Below are 17,729 nucleotides of genomic sequence, written 5' to 3'. Positions count from 1 at the left end.
CATGGACTAACAGGGTGGACACAGAGGATGGACACACAGGGTGGACATGGATGCACAGGGTGGACTCACAGGATGGACATGGACACAGTGTGGATGCACAGAGTGGACATGGACTAACAGGGTGGACACAGAGGATGGACACACTGGTTGGACATGGATGCATAGGGTGGACATACATGATGGACATGGACACAAAGGATGGATGCACAGGGTGGACGTAGACTAACAGGGTGGACACAAGATGGACACACAGGTTGGACATGGATGCACAGGTTGGACATGGATACAAAGGGTGGACATGAACCCACAGGGTGGACACAGACACACATGATGGATGCACAGAGTGGACATAGATGCACAGGGTAGATGCACAGGGGGGCTGCATGCCAGGCAGAGTGGTTGGGGTAGGCAGGGCACAAAGACAGAAGTACACCCCATGGGACATCAGGAGGGGTCCCCAGGGAGTGGACCAGAGGCCTCAGGGTTCTGGATCATGGAAAGGTGGCCTCACCTCCTTCAGGGATCCCCCAGGGCTCCAGACACTCCCATCCCTCCTGGAAACTTCATCTGAGCCAGGGAGGATCTGAACTGGGGAGAGAGGGAGAGATGGCCACTGTCAGGCCCCAAGTGGTGGCCCCAGCTCTGCTTTCAGCTGGGCTTTCCCCACTCTGGGACATGGCGGGACTGATGAGGGCCCAAGGTTCCAGCCCGTGTCCTGAGGCCCAGAGATGGGGACAGCATCTGCCTGACACCAGCAACAAGGGCCCAGGAATCAGTAGTGAAACCAGCCAGCCAGTCACAAAGACACCAGTATTCAGGGCCATGTGGAAGCCGTTCTTGAGGCCAGACCCTGGGCCCTCCCAGTACTAGCGCTGTTTTAGGCCAATCTAAATGCCTCGGGAATATTTAAAACTGCAAAAAAATTGCTGTGAGAACCAAGGAAGACCCCATGCAGGATTTACAGATTCGGTGGCATTCCAACCGATCTGCAGCATGCTATTTTTCCTTTTCTTTTCTTTTTTGTAGAGAATGATTAAAATTCATATGAAAACGCAGAGAAGTGAAGGAAGGACAAATCTGGGCCATTGTCACCAAGACGGACAGACTCCCAGAACGTGGAGTCCAGAAAGAGAGTCACACATGAGCAAGCAAACTTCCCAAAGGCACAAAGGAGCCCCCAGGATGAGGGTGGGCTTCAGCAGAGGGCGCTGTGACAGCGGCAGGTGCAGAGAAGCTAGCAGGTGCTGTAGACCCTCCCTCAACACTAAAGAAGTAACAAGGGTGGCCACGCACCTCAGCGCAGAGCTGAGATCACCAAACTCCTGGGGCATAAGAGGAAGCCCTCGAGACCCTGGGTTAGCCACACAAAGAAACCACACACACATGCACGACCCAGCAAACATTCGCCACATAGTCACATGCACGCACCACACACAATGCACACCCAGTCATACACGCCACACACATACAAACCACACATACCACACACACCCCACAAACTCATACACACACACACCACACACTCATATGCACATACTCATACACACCACACATACACACCACATACTCATGCACACCACTCATATGCACACACTCATACGCACATACTCATACACACCACACACTCATACACACCACTCATATGCACACATTCATACACACCACACACACATACACACCACACATACACCCCACAAACTCATACACACACACCACACACTCATACGCACACACTCATACACACCACACACACCACACATATACACCACACACTCATATACACCACTCATATGCACACACTCATACGCACACACTCATACACACCACACACTCATACGCACACACTCATACGCACCACATACTCATATGCACACACATACACACCACACACACAGACCCCACATTCATACACATACACACCACAGACTTATACACACACACCACATCCAGCACACACCACACATACATGCACATCACACCCCACACACTGCACACCTCACGCCACACACCTCACACCACACACTGAACACCTCACACCGCACACCACACCCCATACACTGCACACCTCACACCAAGAAGTTCTACCTCCTGATGAAGCCGTTGTGGATTCTTCCTCAGTTTCTTTGGTTCTGGAATCTTCCACGCTGCCGCCTCCAGCCAAGGGTGGGGAAGTGACAGGGGGAGGCCTGGGGAGGCTGGGCTCTAGGGCTGCACCCTGAGGGAGGAGAGTGGAAACGCCTGTGACTGAGCTCACATGGTGCCTGTGACCCTCACACTGCTCTACATGGCAAGGCTGATGGGCCAGCGACACGGGTAGGCTCCGGGATGGAAGGGGAAGCATCGCTTAGCTGTGAGTCCCAGGCTCTGCCCAGAGCTGCAAGCCAGGCTCCCTCCAGGTGGCCCTGATGGGGGGGCCACAGCCCAGGTCAAGGTGCCATCCCCCCAGGGCTGCTCAGGGACGAGAACTGCCATGGGGACGGGAGCTCCCTACCCACCATGTGCTGGGTACAAAGGCCCATGCATCAATCTGATCTGAGAAGAGCTGCATCCTCTGGGGTTATGGAGGCCGTGTCCCTTCTGCATCCCACTGGCAGGGACTTTGTCCCTGCTCTGCCCCTCCCGTGCATTTCCTCAAGTGGTCTGAGCTGGATAAGCCACGAGCATGGCCACCTAGAAACCCGTCCTAGTGGCCCTCCACCACCGTTCCCATGTCAGACGCACACACCGGCTCATCCCCTTATGTGGGAGCAGGGGCAAGTGGGAGCCAAGATCACCCAAAGAACAGGAGCCCACTGTAAAGACACTCTCTCCGAGGGAAGAGGGTCAGGCTCAGGCTCAGGCAGCTGTCTGCTCCTCTTAACACCCATTTCCCACAGGTGACATGCCCATGGGACACGCAGAAAGCCCATGGAAGTCACAGGCATGTGCACATGTGTGCACACCTGCCGTGGGTCTGTCCCTGGCCCGAGAGTGGTGCCCTGCGAGACCCAGGTGGGTCAGCTGGACATCCACGGCTGCTCACCGTGTCTTCCCTGGGCAGCTCCCGGTTCTCCTCACGCCCACTGCCAAAGTCCCCAGACGCCTGAGGATGGAAGGGGACGAAGAAGAGGATGGTGAGCAAAGGCTCGGACCCAGCAGGGCCTGGAGAGGAACAGCTCCCTCCTTGTCCTGCTGGCACAGCTGGGCACCTGTGTGCTCATGGCCCTCTAGCGTTTGTGGAGGGAGAAGTTGGGGGGCACCGAGAAGCCACGGGAGGACATGCCATGTCCATCCAATCAGTTAGAACACAACTTCAGAGATCAACGTGGTGGTTCCAGAACCATGGAGAACACTGTTCTTTTGTGGCCACATGTCCTGGGACATGCTCACTGCAGCCACCTGTCCAGTTCTGTCCAGGCTGGGCAGCAGTGAGGCACCAGCAGAGCCCCTGGCTCCTAAGCAGCGATGGGAAGCATCACGATCCTGGTGCTTCTGGCTTGTGTTTTCAACTTAATAAAAACCTGGAGAAGAAGCATTATCCAGCCCACTAATGGCCTAGGGCTCAAGGCAGGTGCAACATGTGCACAGGAGTGCATGTGCCTCAGACGCCCAATAGCCAACCCCACTTCCTGGCAGACTGTGGCCCGTGCTCCCTGGAGGCAGAGCCGGGAGCAGGTGCTATCACAGCTACTTTCCTAGATCCCTCTCAGATAAAACCAAGATATTTATCAAGCAAAACATGGGAAAAACATGCAAATGTAAGGTGGATCGACACCAACTGCCCACGGCCCACCACCGCTAGTCCCTGGCTGACAAGCTGCAGTGGCAGTTACGGAGCAGAAAGTGGACATCCACCCCAGGCATCTCGGGATCTGGAGTTGCCCCTGAAATGGGGTTTTCCTACTGCCTGCCTCAACTTCTGGGCTAGTGGATTTTCTTTCTTAAGGACCATGTGATTGTGCACATGGGCACCACACACACACCACACAGACATGCACAACAGAGACACACACAGAGACAGACACACACGTACCACATACACAACAGAGACAGACACACATACATATACAACAGACACACACCACAGAGACTCATAACACACACGCACCACACATATACACACACCACAAACACACACACACCACACAGACACACACACACCACACAGACACACACACACCATGTACCACACTTACACACACACACATACACAATAGACACATATCTACAGACACCACACAGACATGTACCACACACACACACCATGCACACACCACACATACACACCACAGAGACACACACACACCACACACAGAGACAGACACACATGCACATACACAAACACAATAGACACACACCACAGAGACACTCATAACACATAGACACACCCATAGACATGCACCACACACACCATGAACACACCACACAGGCATGCACCACACACACACACCATGCACACACCACACATACACACACACCACACAGACATGCGCCACACACGGACACACACGCATACACACCACATACACAACAGAGACACACACACACCACGCACCACATATACAAACCACAGAGACAGACACACACACGCACACACCACACAGACATGGACCACACACAGACAGACATACACATACACACAACAGAGACACACCACAGAGACACACACACACCACACAAAGGAGACAGACACACGCATATGCACCATACACACAACAGACACACACACATACCACAGAGACATGCACACACCAGAGACAGACACACATGTGCACATACCACATACACAATAGACACATACCACAGAGACACTCATAACACACACACCCCACACAGACATGTGCCACACACACATACCATGCACACACCACAGAGACACGCATAACACAAACCACAGACATACCAACACACATCACAGAGACACACACACGTATACTTGGCTGATGTGATTCCACCACGGCCACCCAACCAGCTACTGCAGGGTAGCTTCTAATATTTATTTTATGTTCTGCGTTTCTTTGTGAGTGGACAGTTCTGATGTCACAAAAGTCCATACAGATGCTCTGCAGGGTTCCTGATGCCCAAAAGGGATATCTCTTTAGACAGCTCCCATCACATCATGTTGGGGCCCTAGGAACTCCTGTGGGGGCAGACCCAAGCCCAGCCCTCACTCACCCCATCCATGTCATCATCGTCCTCGTCCAGGCAGTGCTGGGGGCTCACCTGGGGGTCCCCACGCACCTTCAGCTCTGCGATCATCCCCTAAAGGCAGAAGGATAGAGAAGTCACTTGCAGTCCTGAGGCAGATAGCGTGGGCATGGGGAGGGCCCGACTTGGGAGGATGCCCAGTGCAAAGCCATCCAAGCTGCAGGTGTTGGCAGGTGCCGAGAAGGGTGAGGGCAAATCAGACAGCAGAGAGAGGGCTCTCAGGTTGCTCTAGGCCAAAGCCCATCTTATGTTAGGAAGAGAAGCTGGTGAAGCCCCAAGAGGGGTGTTCCAAGTGTGGTGTGTGCTAGAGGCACTAGGTGCCAACTGCCCAAGTATTACCACTCTAAGGGCACCTCCCAAAGCCAAGGGCGCGGCCAGCAGGCGCGAGTGTGAGTGTGGGCTCACTCGAGGCTGTCTGAGTGTAGCCCTAGCGCTGCTGGCTCACAATGCAGCAACTCGGCATAACCAGGGTCCCCAGAGAGAAAGGCCAGGTCTGGAGGAGCCCCAGGTCCTTCCAGCACGGCTTGAGGGTGCAGTTCACATATGCTGCCCAGCGGAACCGAATTTGCTGCCCAAATCCACCTTTTGACAATGAACAAAAACCAGAAGCCGAGGAAAATACAAAAACTGCCAGAGTTCCTGTCTCTGGCACACAGGTCTGCGCTCACCAGGTTCAGCTTCACTCGCTCCCTCACTCGCCCTTGGGCCCTCTGCCTGGTGTGGTGGGTGGTATGAAGCACTGCCCAGGACCCTGTGAGCCACTGGCAAAGCCACTCACTGGGCAAGGGGGAATGGGGGACAGCAGTATCCTGACCCGTGAATGGACAGGGCCCCCAGGGAGGGCCGGGAGCTGGAGCTAGGGCCAGGGCCTCAGCCAGAGGAGGAAGTCACCACATTGGGGGCTCTAGACCACAGGTCCCACCACCACTCTGCAGGCTCTGAATTCCACAGGCCTTCAGGGCCAAGCACGGGATGCCAGCGGGGTTCCTGAACAGGTGCTGCCATCCGTGACACCTGTGTCCCAAAGTGGCTCCTGCCTCTAATGACACCTTGTAAAGAGCTCTCCCAGCCAGGAGAGGACAAGAGCATTGATGCACATCTTTTCTAGTATTTTGTTTTTCATTTAACATTTTAGTCTAATGGGATTTATTTTAGTGTATTTTTTCCAAAATGGATACCACATTTTATCAATTCTAAGATAACAGAAGGATGTAGATCAGAGGTTAGAAACCTTCTGGGTGAAGGGCCAGATGATAAATATTTTTGGCTTTTCAGGACTTCCGTATCTGATGCAACTGCTCTGTTGTCATGCGGGAAATCAGCCCCAGACAAGGCAGTGCATGGGCGTGGCTGTGCCAAAAGAACTTTACCTCTGGACACTGAAATCGAGTTCCTCGTAATTCTCACGTTGCCAACTATTCCTCTTTTGATTTTTTTTTTCTAACCATTTAAAAATATAACAGCCACTCTAGCGTGTGGGCTGTAGGAAAGTGGGTGGTGGGCTGGGTGTCCACGCGGCCATGCTATGCTGCCTAGCCTGGGCCACTGTTCACCCTGAAAAAGTCCCTTAGACTCCATGACAGCCAGCCCAGGGTGCCAGCAGCACAAGGCAGCAACCACTCAAAATCCCAACTGGGCCTTCACGTGATCAGGCGTACTTGGCTTAAGGGTCAGCCCAGGCCACTGCCTCCAGGAAGCCCTCCCTGGTGAGTCCCCTGGGACCAGTTCTGCCCTGGACTCTTATGTCCTGCCACTAAACCCCTGACCCCCTAGCACTGATGGCAAGGCTTGTGTGTATGTGTGTGCACACGTGTAGTCATGCACATGTATGTGTGTACATATGTATGTCCCTGTGTGTGCACAGATATGCTACACATGCTCCTGGGAGATGAAGGGAGAACCAGGGGACTGTTGGAACAGTGGAGGGAGGGAGGCAGGGCCCCAGGAGACCCCTGCACCCCACAAACACCATGACTTTGTCATTTCCCCAACACAGCTTCCAGCCAGGCCAATACCCCAACTTGTGGGAGAGCCTTTCTTCTGCCAATGTGCATGAGGTGCCAGTTTCACAATAGCAGGACACACACTTGGGGTCAGCCAAGCTGCCACCCCTTTCATGACAGCATCAAGGGAGCCCTGGGTAGTGGTTTCCCCATCACTGGATTGATCCCAGAAAGAGGAAAAAAATTGTCCACCATGATCCAGAAGGCCAAAGGCAGAAGGATGCCCAGGCCTTGCCTCTATGGGTGGAGCTCTGAGGGCCCCCCAGTCTCCACAGCACTGCTGGAGGCCCAGCACCCCACACTGTCTCACACCTGGCTCCCTCCACACCACAGTAGCCATGCTGGCTCCCAATTTTTGTAGGGTGGTCAGAAATCCAAGAGGTCTTGGGGTACACAAAGGCATACACATGGCCTGGCAAGGCCCCAGGGAGGCTTTCAGATGGCAGCCAGGCCCCAGGGAACACAAGCAGTGGCAAGTTCACAGGGTGGCCCCCAGGCTGGTAGGGTCACACGGCAAGACCAGGGGCGACCACACACAGTGAGTGTCATCTCCATCTCCAAGACTACTGGAAAGCCCACCAACACCTGCCATTAGCCCCGTCTCCACTAAACCAGTGCAGAGACTGCATCCTGAGTGCAGTCTGCTCAGGTCCCCTTGTATGGCCTCAGCTGCCCCTCCCTCTAAGTGGGGTCCTTGCCATGTGCGGCTGCCTATTCTCAAAGCCCCTGCTCTTGATGAGCTGGCTACTGGGGAAGCCAGGTAGGTGCAGGTGGGAGAGGACGACTGTGGGGCAAGGGAGCATTGCTATGACACAGGACTGCAGTCTGACGGACCAGTGAGCTGGGCTCATGCAGCCAGGAGGAGAAGGGGTCCTGAGCCCCCAGGAGGGGAGTGTGTGTGCACATGTGTGACAGCATGTGTGTACACAGGCACACATGTGAAAGCAGATGGCCACGGGTGTGCACGTGGTGAGTACTGCATGGGGGGCCTCACCCACAGAAAGCACGGACAATTCTTGGCTTAAAATGCAGTCAGCCTCTGGGTGAGGTCAACAGTCAGCACAGCAGCATGGCTCCAACACCCAGACCAGCCACAGGTGGGCAGGGTGCCCAAAAGTCACTGAGTTTGGGAACCTCCAGGGTTAGGGAAGAGTCAGTAAAATTCTAGAAAGTTGTGCTTCTTACAGGACAGAGCTGGCCCAGGTGGAGCATTATGAGTAGTCTCAGCAATGGGAGAAGGCCCAGGTGCTCCTAAGAAGGTGATCCCCACAGGCACAGGAACTCACTGTCCCATGACGGATGCTCTGTGACCGGTGCCTTGTGACGGGGTGCCCTGTGACGGGATGCCCTGTGACGAGGTGCCCTGTGACAGGTGGACTCAGGGACATGGGGCATCGTGTCTCCTCCCCAAGCAGCCCAGCTCTGCAGGGTGCCTGTTACGGACCAGGGGTCAAGGGGTGCTCGTGGGCAGTAAATTTCAATGAGCAGAGGCTGGAGAAGTGAAGGAAACCCTGGGCAGAGTGGCCAATCCGCACAGAGGGAGGAAGCACAGCAATCACAGAGCGCTGGAGATGAGAGCACAAGGGCTTGCCCAAGACAGCGGGAGCAGTAGACACTGAGACAGTGGGGTAGAGGGACACATCGCAGGAGGCATCTACCACCAAGTCTGATCAAGAAGAGTGAATCAGAGAACACCAGCAATGCCTGAGAATGTTTAACACTCTGGAAGGTTCTGCCTGGACCCAGCACAGGGTGAAGGCCAGGGGTCCAGGCACAGTCTGTCCTCTGACAGAGTAGCCTCTGGCAGCAAAAGACAGAAACCTCAGACATGAGGGTTTGAGGGAACCTGACTCTCCTAAAGGCACGCTCAGTTCCATGCTTGTTTCTACCAAATCCTATAGATCATAAAGCTTGAAGATTCTTCCCCCCAAAGCTCAATTCAGAAGTCGTAAAAATTGTGCCAAACCAACTTTGGTTCTATTCTACACACAAATGTGCTTCTCCTCTGCCAGCTGGACTCTAACCTAAAACCCAGAGAAAACCCCTGAAATGTCTGGTGTGCAGGGATGATGTCGAGAGAATGCAGCCTGCAGTGGGGCGCCAGGCACGGGACCTTCAGGTTCCCCTCCGCTTCTGACTCTCTAACCGTGGGAGGTTTACACTGTGTGTTTAAAGGCATGGGCTCTTCTCCAGGCCAGGTTTCGCCACATGAACATGCTAAATATCACAATGGCTTTTAAAAAAAAACTACATAAAAGGGCAAGTAACAAACTGGAAAATGAAATGTAAAGCCTACAAAACCAAAGATCCTTTTTTTTTCATATACAAAAAGTTTGTATATCAGCAGTTCTCAATCTGTGGGTCGCGACCCCCTTGTAACAATGAAAATCTACCTGTTGTAGGAGACGCCAACATCTGAGCAAGATGAGCTGCAGCTGAGGCATGGACCTCAGGCCATTCCTCCACAGGAGTTGCTTGTGGGAGAAGCCCGTGCCCTCAGCAAGTAATCATTGTTAATTACTCCCCTCACCTGTATCATTCCCTTTCAATAAAAGGCTGATGCGGCGGCCTTGGGGCTACCCGGAAAGTAAGGGCTAGCCCGCCTTCCACAAGCTTGTACTTCTAATCCGTTTCTCGCCTGGTTCCTTCCTGCGCTAACGGAGACCAGGGCCACAGGAGCCCGACGGTCACAACATTTTGGCGTAAGTCGACAGGATATAGCAGGACACAGCAGGACACCAGGGACGCGGACCAAAGGGTTCAACACCCGGATGTAGGTGAGGCCTTTGGTAGACAGTGGAAGGAAGTCCAAAGGAAACGCCACTCAAGGAAAGTGGGACCTTTGGCCAATTTTAAAAGAAGGTAAGAGGAAGTCCAAAGGGAAACGCCACTCAGGGAAAGTGGGACCTTTGGCCAATTTAGAAATTAAGAAACCGCGCTCAGAATAAGTAAAGTGTCTAATAAACTAAGCAAAGTCATGGGTAACTTTCTGTTTGGGAAGTCGCGGGAAGTAGAAACTGAGGAGGAAAGTGATGTTTAATCAGTATCTGAAAGCGAGGATAGTGAGGTTCAGTGGGAAACTGGACCTAAGAAAAATTGGAAAGCGAGAACATATGATATGAATGAGCAAGTAATCATCGCTATGACCACTATGGCTGAACAAATTAAACAACTGGAAGATCAGATAGGTAGTCTCACTGTCAGAAATGCTAACTCAGCACCCCGTTTTGCCCTCAGCACCTCCCTATGTAAATGAACCACCTGTGACTTCTGTTATGCAGGCTGTATTAGAAGGGCGTAATACTGGTGATTTTGAGTGGGAAAACACTTTGGGGCTTTTTCCAGTTACGGTCACTGATATTCCTCCTGATCCGCAACACCCTCAAGGGGGTCAGCATTTTGACCACCATATGATCACCTTTTCAGTTCTTAAGGATTTAAAACAGGCCGTAGCACAGTATGGTATGCAGTCCCCATTTCCAGAGGTCTGTTGCAGGGGCTTGCACAGGAACAGCGGCTCATTCCCTATGACTGGGATATGATAGCCAGAACTGTTCTTGAATCCGGACAGTATTTACAGTTTAAAACCTGGTGGAAGGAGGAGGCTGACCTAATGAGCCACCAAAACCAACAGAGAGGCATCCCAATAACATCTGAACAGCTCACTGGGCCTGGGCAGTGGCTGGGGATTCCCAATCAACTTCAATACAATGACCTAGCCATAGTCCAGACAAGACTGTTGTCTTAGGGCCTGGGAAAAGGTTCAGGCTCCTGGAGATGTCTCTAAATCTTTCATTAAAATAATGCAGTCGGGAAATGAACCTTATACTGACTTTCTAGCCCGACTAAAAACTGCAGTCGATAAGGCTGTTGCCCAGCCGGAGCTGAGAGACATGCTTTTCCAAATTTTAGCGTTTGAAAATTCCAACTTGGAGTGTCAAAAGGCCCTGCGACCTTTAAGAGCACAAAATGCTCCCTTAGAGGAGTATATACAGGCATGTGCTGACATAGGAACGGAGTCCTATAAGGCTAATTTACTGACTACCGCTGTAAAAGGAAGGGGTCAGTTCATTTCCTCCCCTTATGTAATAGTCCTAGTTTTCTGCTCACTAAAGCTCTTTTTGCTCTTAATTAATCTCAGCAATGATGAAAAGACAGCTGCAGAACGCCATTGGACATCTCTCATTCATGCACCATCCTCTCCAGTACAGCAACCTATCTTTTATAAAAAACCAGATATGACAGAGTGGAAGCCAGGTTACATGCTGCAATGGGGTCAAGCCTTTGCCCATATTATTACAGAACATCAAGAAAGCAGTGGCTATCAGCCCGTTGGATTAAGCCTCGACACGAGCAGGAAACTTTACCAGCACATTAAACAAGTTTGTTTTCACTAACCTTTCTTCTACAGGACCTTAGCTTAGGCGATTTCATAGTGGAGAAATCCTGGATCAATCTCCTCTGCAGGAACTCGAGCTGTCTCTCCATGTCACTGCCCAGTCTCAGCAGGAAGCAGTTAAGAGAGGTCAGCGCCCCTGTTCCCTGAAGAGGCAGCAGGAGCTTCTATGCAGAGTGGAGGATTGATATAGGATTTCGTTATTTGGGGCTGTATATTAAGCCCCAGACAAGCTTAGGAGGCATCGTCTAAACCTTGGACAATTAGGACAACAGAGACCTCGAACAACAGGCTTTAAGGTAAAGGTTATTATGGAACAACAGGCTTTAAGGTAAAGGTTATTATGGTATTGGCAAGGTAAGAGAATTTCACTTGTTGGGTTCGTTTCTATTTCATTGGGCACCTGATCTTTCATACACTGCTTTTTGGAAAGGGTCTGAGTTTGCAGCCCTTTCTCTACCTAAGCTTTGGGTGATGTTTAATACTTCCCATGGAAGCGTCATGAGCCCTATGGGTCAGCCCATAGCACATAGTTAAATGGTGATTAGCACATAGGGGACAAGTTTTCCCCCATGCCTAGTTTGACTAATATGAGTTTCCTTTATGTCCGAATTAGCTCCAATGGTGTATTTTTGTTATGCTTATGTGCCCTTTTGTTTCTTTTACTCAACAGAAAGCTCCTCGGCAAGAACAGCAGAAACAACCAACAACAGACCTCCCTTGCCTCTTCAGAAATGTCTTGAATACACTAGAGGGGGGGAAGTGTAGGAGAGGCCAACATCGGAGCAAGATGATCTGCAGCTGAGGCGTGGACCTCGGGCCATTCCTCCACAGGAGTTCCTTGTGGGAGGAGCCTGTGCCCTCAGCACGCAGTCATTGTTAATTACTCCCCTCACCTGTATCATTCCCTTTCAATAAAAGGCTGATGCGGAAAGTAACGGCTAGCCGGCCTTCCACAAGCTTGTACTTCTAATCTGCTTCTCGCCTGGTTCCTTCCTGCGCTAACTGAGACCAGGGCCATAGGAGCCCAATGGGTCGAGACATCCTGTATATCAAATATTTACATTACGATCCATAACAGTAGCAAAATTACAGTTACAAAGTAGCAACTAAAATAATTTTATGGTTGGGGGTCACCACTACATGACGAACTGTATTAAAGGGTCCAGCATTAGGAGGCATTAGGAAGGTTGAGAACCACTGGTAAGAAACCCAGAAGTGCATTAATGTACATAGTTACCATTCAATAAAAATAAATCAGTAAGAAATAGTTGGGCCCATCAAAAATAGGAAAAGAACATAAACGGGTCAGTCACCAAAGAAGAAATACAATCAGGTAGTAAGTAGGGACAAAATAAAAGTTTGTCTTTGCTAACAGTCTGAGAAATGCAAGAAAAGCAGCCATCCACCTACGTGTCCAACATACAGGCAGGCCACGAGGCTGGGAGGAGGCCGCTGGCTGCTGGGCTGCTGTGACCCTGCCTCTTCTGTTGTACCCTGTGCCCATCAACATGGGTGACTTCTCTGTTAAAACCTTGAGGACGTGCAGAACTTGTGGGAGCTGTTATCCCATTGGGAGGTGTCTGGGGAATCACACACAAACTGCCTCTCACTGGACGGGCACCTCTGACCTCCTTCCCGCTAACCAGTTAATCATGTTTGGGAATCAAAAGGAAAACACAAAGAGGCCCAGTTTGGTACCAAAGTCCTGAGCCCTGAGAGTTAAAAGTTGTGGCCAAAGGTGAAAGGTCAGCTTTCAAAACCCTGAGAGAATTTCAAACAAGCAGCCTTTGTCTGGGCAGTAATTAACTTCTGTGCCTTGTGGACATGACCCGTTAGCACACACAGGGGCCCTGTCTGCGCTACCAGGGCAGGGGCGTCCTGCTGCAGACCACTAGGGCGTCAGGGTTCAGAAGCTTGTGAGTCAGCGCCAGCTAGAGATGCCAAGAAGTGTGGGGCTGTGGGTGCTGGAGAAAGACCCCTCTGAGCTCAGAGCCCTGCCTGCCCCCAGCCCCTGTGAACTGAAGGCCCATCACAGGGACTTCCCCAGGTCACAAGCACCTGGCTGGGGAAATTCCATGCCTGTGCTGTGAACCAAGTCTATTAAAGACCATGGCCAGAGCCCAGGCAGATCACCAGTGGAGGTGGGAGGCCAACTGCCTCACCTGCTTCCTGTGTGACAGTGGCTGCCCCCACCCATCTTGGGCTGGTGCAGCACCCTGGTGATGGCACAGGGGTTACCTGGAACTTGTTGGGGTCTGCTCCTCCAGCCTGAGCTACAAAGAGGCCGGCGCCAGGCTCCAGCTCTAGGCCCCGCGAGGATCGGGCGAGTGGCATCCTCTGGACCTCCTCACAGTCCACGTAGAGTGCCACAGAGCTGCTGTCCACACTGAGTGCAAAGCGGGTCCACTGGCCAACCATGGCGGGGTGGTGGAAGCTGGCAGCTGTATGGGTCTGGGCCATGCCCGGCTCCGTGTAGAGTAGTTCAATATACTGGTGCCCATCCTGCACCTTGGAGAGCTTCACGCCCAGCAAGACCACTGTCTGCGCCGCGTCCGTGATGGCGAACAGTACCCCCGCATCCTCCGTGGCTGGCCGGACGTGGAATAGCAGTGAGAAGTCTCGGAAGAAGGGACTGGAGACATGGTAGAGGGCCACCTGGCCACTGTTGGCATCTGGCCCAAACTGGTAGGCCAGCCCGACCTCAGGGTCCTCGATCTGCACCACTTGTAGGGGTGGGGGATCCCCGAGGAGCTGTAGCAGCCCCACCTCCGTGACAGCACGCTCTGCAAAGAGGAGAGGGACAGCTGGTGAGGCAGTGCACAGGACAGGGTAGGGACCACGGGGCAGCCTGGGACACAAGCCGGGCAGGGCACAAAGGGGATACTGAGTCTGGAGGGCTTACCATGTGCTGAGCAACCTGTCAGGCCCCTCAGCTACCCCCACCATGGCCGCCCCACAGCCACCCTGGCTCTCCAGGCCCTCTCTATAGATGCACAGTGCAGGGAGCCATCTCCCTGTGGGCCACTCCCTCCACTCCATGAACTCACAGGCCAGGACAGTGATACCCCAGAGATGGGCATTAGCTGTGTAGGGACGGGGAACCAGGGCCAATACCCACAGCAATCAAGGGGCCTGGCACGAGGCCTGGGGTGAACCCCTGACCCCATGCCCCCACCCACTCTGACCACAGAGCACTACCTGGCCACCTGGTTGCCTCGGTGAAGCTATGGGAATCTCACCAAGGTCCCCCCAAGGCTGGGGCATGGGCCAGTGTTTCAGGGCATGGAGGCCCTCACCACCCTGCCACCTCTATGCTGGGGCTACAATTGTTCCAACTGCAGGGGCCACAGACTGATGCCCACTAGCACCCCACAGTCTCCCAGGTGGCTTTGCTGTTCCTGCCAGGCAATCCATCACAAACCTTCACTTCATTCTTTCACTTCATTCATTCCTGCCTACACTCAGCCCAACCTCACTACAACACAGGGCCGCCTGTCCTCCTAGTGTCATTGCGGTCATGGGCCACAGGCTCTCACACTACCGGAGCCCTGTGGCAGCATGACCTGGGCTGGGGACACTGGAGTTCTCACCCCTCATTTCCTGCCTTCCCTGGGAGACTGGAGGCCATGATGGGAAGACATGGGCCCTCTGCTTGTGATGCCTCACCTCCCCAGGCTGAGGTGTTGGGAGCAGGGCCACCTCTGCATCCAGGGAGTTCACTGCCAGCACAGAAGGGGCACCCACTCATGAAGGGGCTTTGCTCACTGGAGACGTCCTGGCACCCCCACTGTGTGGGCAGAGCCTGGACTTTGGAGCCACAGTCTGGGCCAAGGAAACCACCCCAAGGCCTTTCTCCCAAGTCCCCTATAGTATGGTCATTGCTTCTAACAGAAGGTGGGACAGTCACACAGGACCCCTGCACAGAGGGCAGGCTCTGCAGGTGGGCCCATGGCCAAGAGCTCTCCTGGGGAGAGGCTTCTGATGTGTGGCCGTCCCGAGGAAGGCAAGAAGGGCAGCCGGGGAGCATGAGCGTGTGTGTACAGTGTGCATGTGTGTGCTCATATGTATACACACACGTGCTGTCCTGACTTGGGGCTACCAGGGGCAGAGAACGATAGGGCAAGTTGCATCTATCTGTTTACTGAGAACAAAAAATGGAAACAGAGGGAGAGACTAGAGCTCCCCATGCCTGGGGATGTGGCCTGGAGTCCCAGTTGCCCAAGGGCCCCTCTGAAGTGCTGTTGACAACATGAAGAAACAAACATCTTGATTAAGTAAATATGGGGGCAATCACAAAAGCAAGTACTGTAACTATGGTTCATAACTACTTTTTGTTTTCCACATGATTTAAGAGATAAATACATTTAAAAAATTATTATTCTACAAACTAGTATTATTGTGACTTTGGTTTGTGACTCCACATTTTTCTACACAATTTAAGAAGCTAATGCATTTAAAAGAAGTATTTTTTTGTTTGGGGGTACACAATGTAATTAAGAGACAAAATAACCCAAAGCCGTGGGAAGGGCCGTGAAGCAAGCGCACTCTTGCATGTTATGGAAGTCAAACTCGTATAAATTCAAAATAAAGTGCTAAAATTTTTGGATGTTAAATGTAATCTCCATGGCAGCCACAAAGAAAATAGCTATAGAATATACACAAAAGGAATTGAAAGTCAAATTTAAACACTTTGCTATAAAAAAAATCAATTAAAAACAAAAAAGAGCAGTAACATAGGAAAGAAGGGCAAAAAACTCTATAATATAGAAAACAAATAGCAAAATGACAGAAGCTATTCCTCATTAGTGATTATTTGAAATGTAAATGGTTAAACTCTCCAATCAATAGACAGGTCAGCAGATTAAAAAATACCCACATGGGCAGCACCTATAGCTCAATTGGCCATGTACACCTATAGTGGCGGGTTTGAACCTGGCCTGGGCCAGCTAAGCAACAATGACAACTACCACCAAAAAATAGCCGGGCACTGTGGAGGGCGCCTGTAGTACCAGCTACTTGGGAAGCTGAGGCAAGAAAATCACTTAAGCCCAAGAGTTGGAGGTTGCTGTGAGCTGTGATGCCACGACACTCTACCCAGGGCACTCTACCCAGGGTGACAGTGTAAAACTCTGTCTCAAAAAAAAAAAAAACATGATCCAAGTATATGCTGTCTACAAGATACCCACTTTAGATCCAAAGACGCAGTTTGAAGGAGAAAGGAAAGGTAAGATATTCCATGTAAACAGTAACCAAAAGAAAACAGAAGTGACTATACTAATACTAGACAAAAGCAGACTTCAAATAAAAAAAGTTCACAAGAGACAAAGAAGTAAATTTTATGTTAATAAAAGGTTTGATACAGAAAGAAGATAAAACCATTTTCAACATTATCTATCATCAGAATACATTAAGCAGGCTCAGCGCCTGTAGCTCAGAGGCTAGGGCGCCAGCTACATACACCAGAGCTGGCAGGTTGGAATCCAGCCCAGGCCTGCCAAACAACAATGACACCTACAACCAAAACATAGCCGGGCATTGTGGCAGGCACCTGTAGTCCCAGCTACTTGGGAGGCTGAGGCAAGAGAATTGCTTAAGCCTAAGAGTTGGAGGTTGCTGTGAGCTGTGACGCCATGGCACTCTACCAAAGTAAGACTCTTTCTCAAAAAAAAAAAAGAAAGAAAGAAAGAAAAGAAAAGAAAAAATACATTAAACAAAAACTGACAAAACTGAGAGGAGGAACAGACATTCCACAACGAGGATGAACTCTTCCCACCCCACTGTCAACGATGCACAGAAGAACCAAAGAGCAAAGAAGAAACAAAGAACTTTGCCAATACCACAAACCAGCAGACCCAACACACAGACACACCACATTCTACAAACACAGCACATGTGTCATTTCCCAAGAGAGGCTACAAGGCCCAATAGGTTATAAAGGCAGGTATCATTCACCGTATCTTCTCAGACCACAACAAGAAAGTGAGAGGTCAGTAACAAAAGTAAAACCAGGTTCGGCGCCTGTGGCTCAAGTGGCTAAGGCGCCAGCCACGTACACCCAAGGTGGCGGGTTCAAATCCAGCACGGGCCTGCTGAACAACAATGGCAGCTGCAACCAAAAACTAGCCGGGCGTTGTGGCGGG

The 17,729-nt window shown here is 51.7% G+C and overlaps 1 protein-coding gene across 5 annotated transcripts in view; it reads right to left on the bottom strand.

Annotated features, from left to right (window-relative positions):
* COL18A1 (collagen type XVIII alpha 1 chain) overlaps positions 1 to 17,729 on the bottom strand; it is a 90,064-nt gene that overhangs the window by 24,466 nt on the left and 47,869 nt on the right. For 4 of the 5 annotated variants that reach the window (XM_023518131.1, XM_012810299.2, XM_003798096.3 and 1 more), the window contains 5 exons: positions 13,828 to 14,372; positions 5,155 to 5,241; positions 3,023 to 3,082; positions 2,086 to 2,215; positions 512 to 588 (listed from right to left, as the gene is read on the bottom strand). In XM_023518131.1, coding sequence (XP_023373899.1) covers positions 512 to 588; positions 2,086 to 2,215; positions 3,023 to 3,082; positions 5,155 to 5,241; positions 13,828 to 14,372 — 899 coding nt within the window. Of the gene's footprint in view, positions 1 to 511; positions 589 to 2,085; positions 2,216 to 3,022; positions 3,083 to 5,154; positions 5,242 to 13,827; positions 14,373 to 15,179; positions 16,217 to 17,729 lie in introns of those variants that run through there. The other variant, XM_023518134.1, reaches the window with a different exon arrangement.

The sequence above is a fragment of the Otolemur garnettii genome, unplaced genomic scaffold (genome assembly GCF_000181295.1).
Source record: "Otolemur garnettii isolate 467f Iridium unplaced genomic scaffold, OtoGar3 scaffold00128, whole genome shotgun sequence".
Lineage (NCBI taxonomy): Eukaryota > Metazoa > Chordata > Mammalia > Primates > Galagidae > Otolemur > Otolemur garnettii.
Note: the sequence above shows the minus strand (reverse complement) of the source record. Positions and strands in the feature narration are given on the sequence as shown.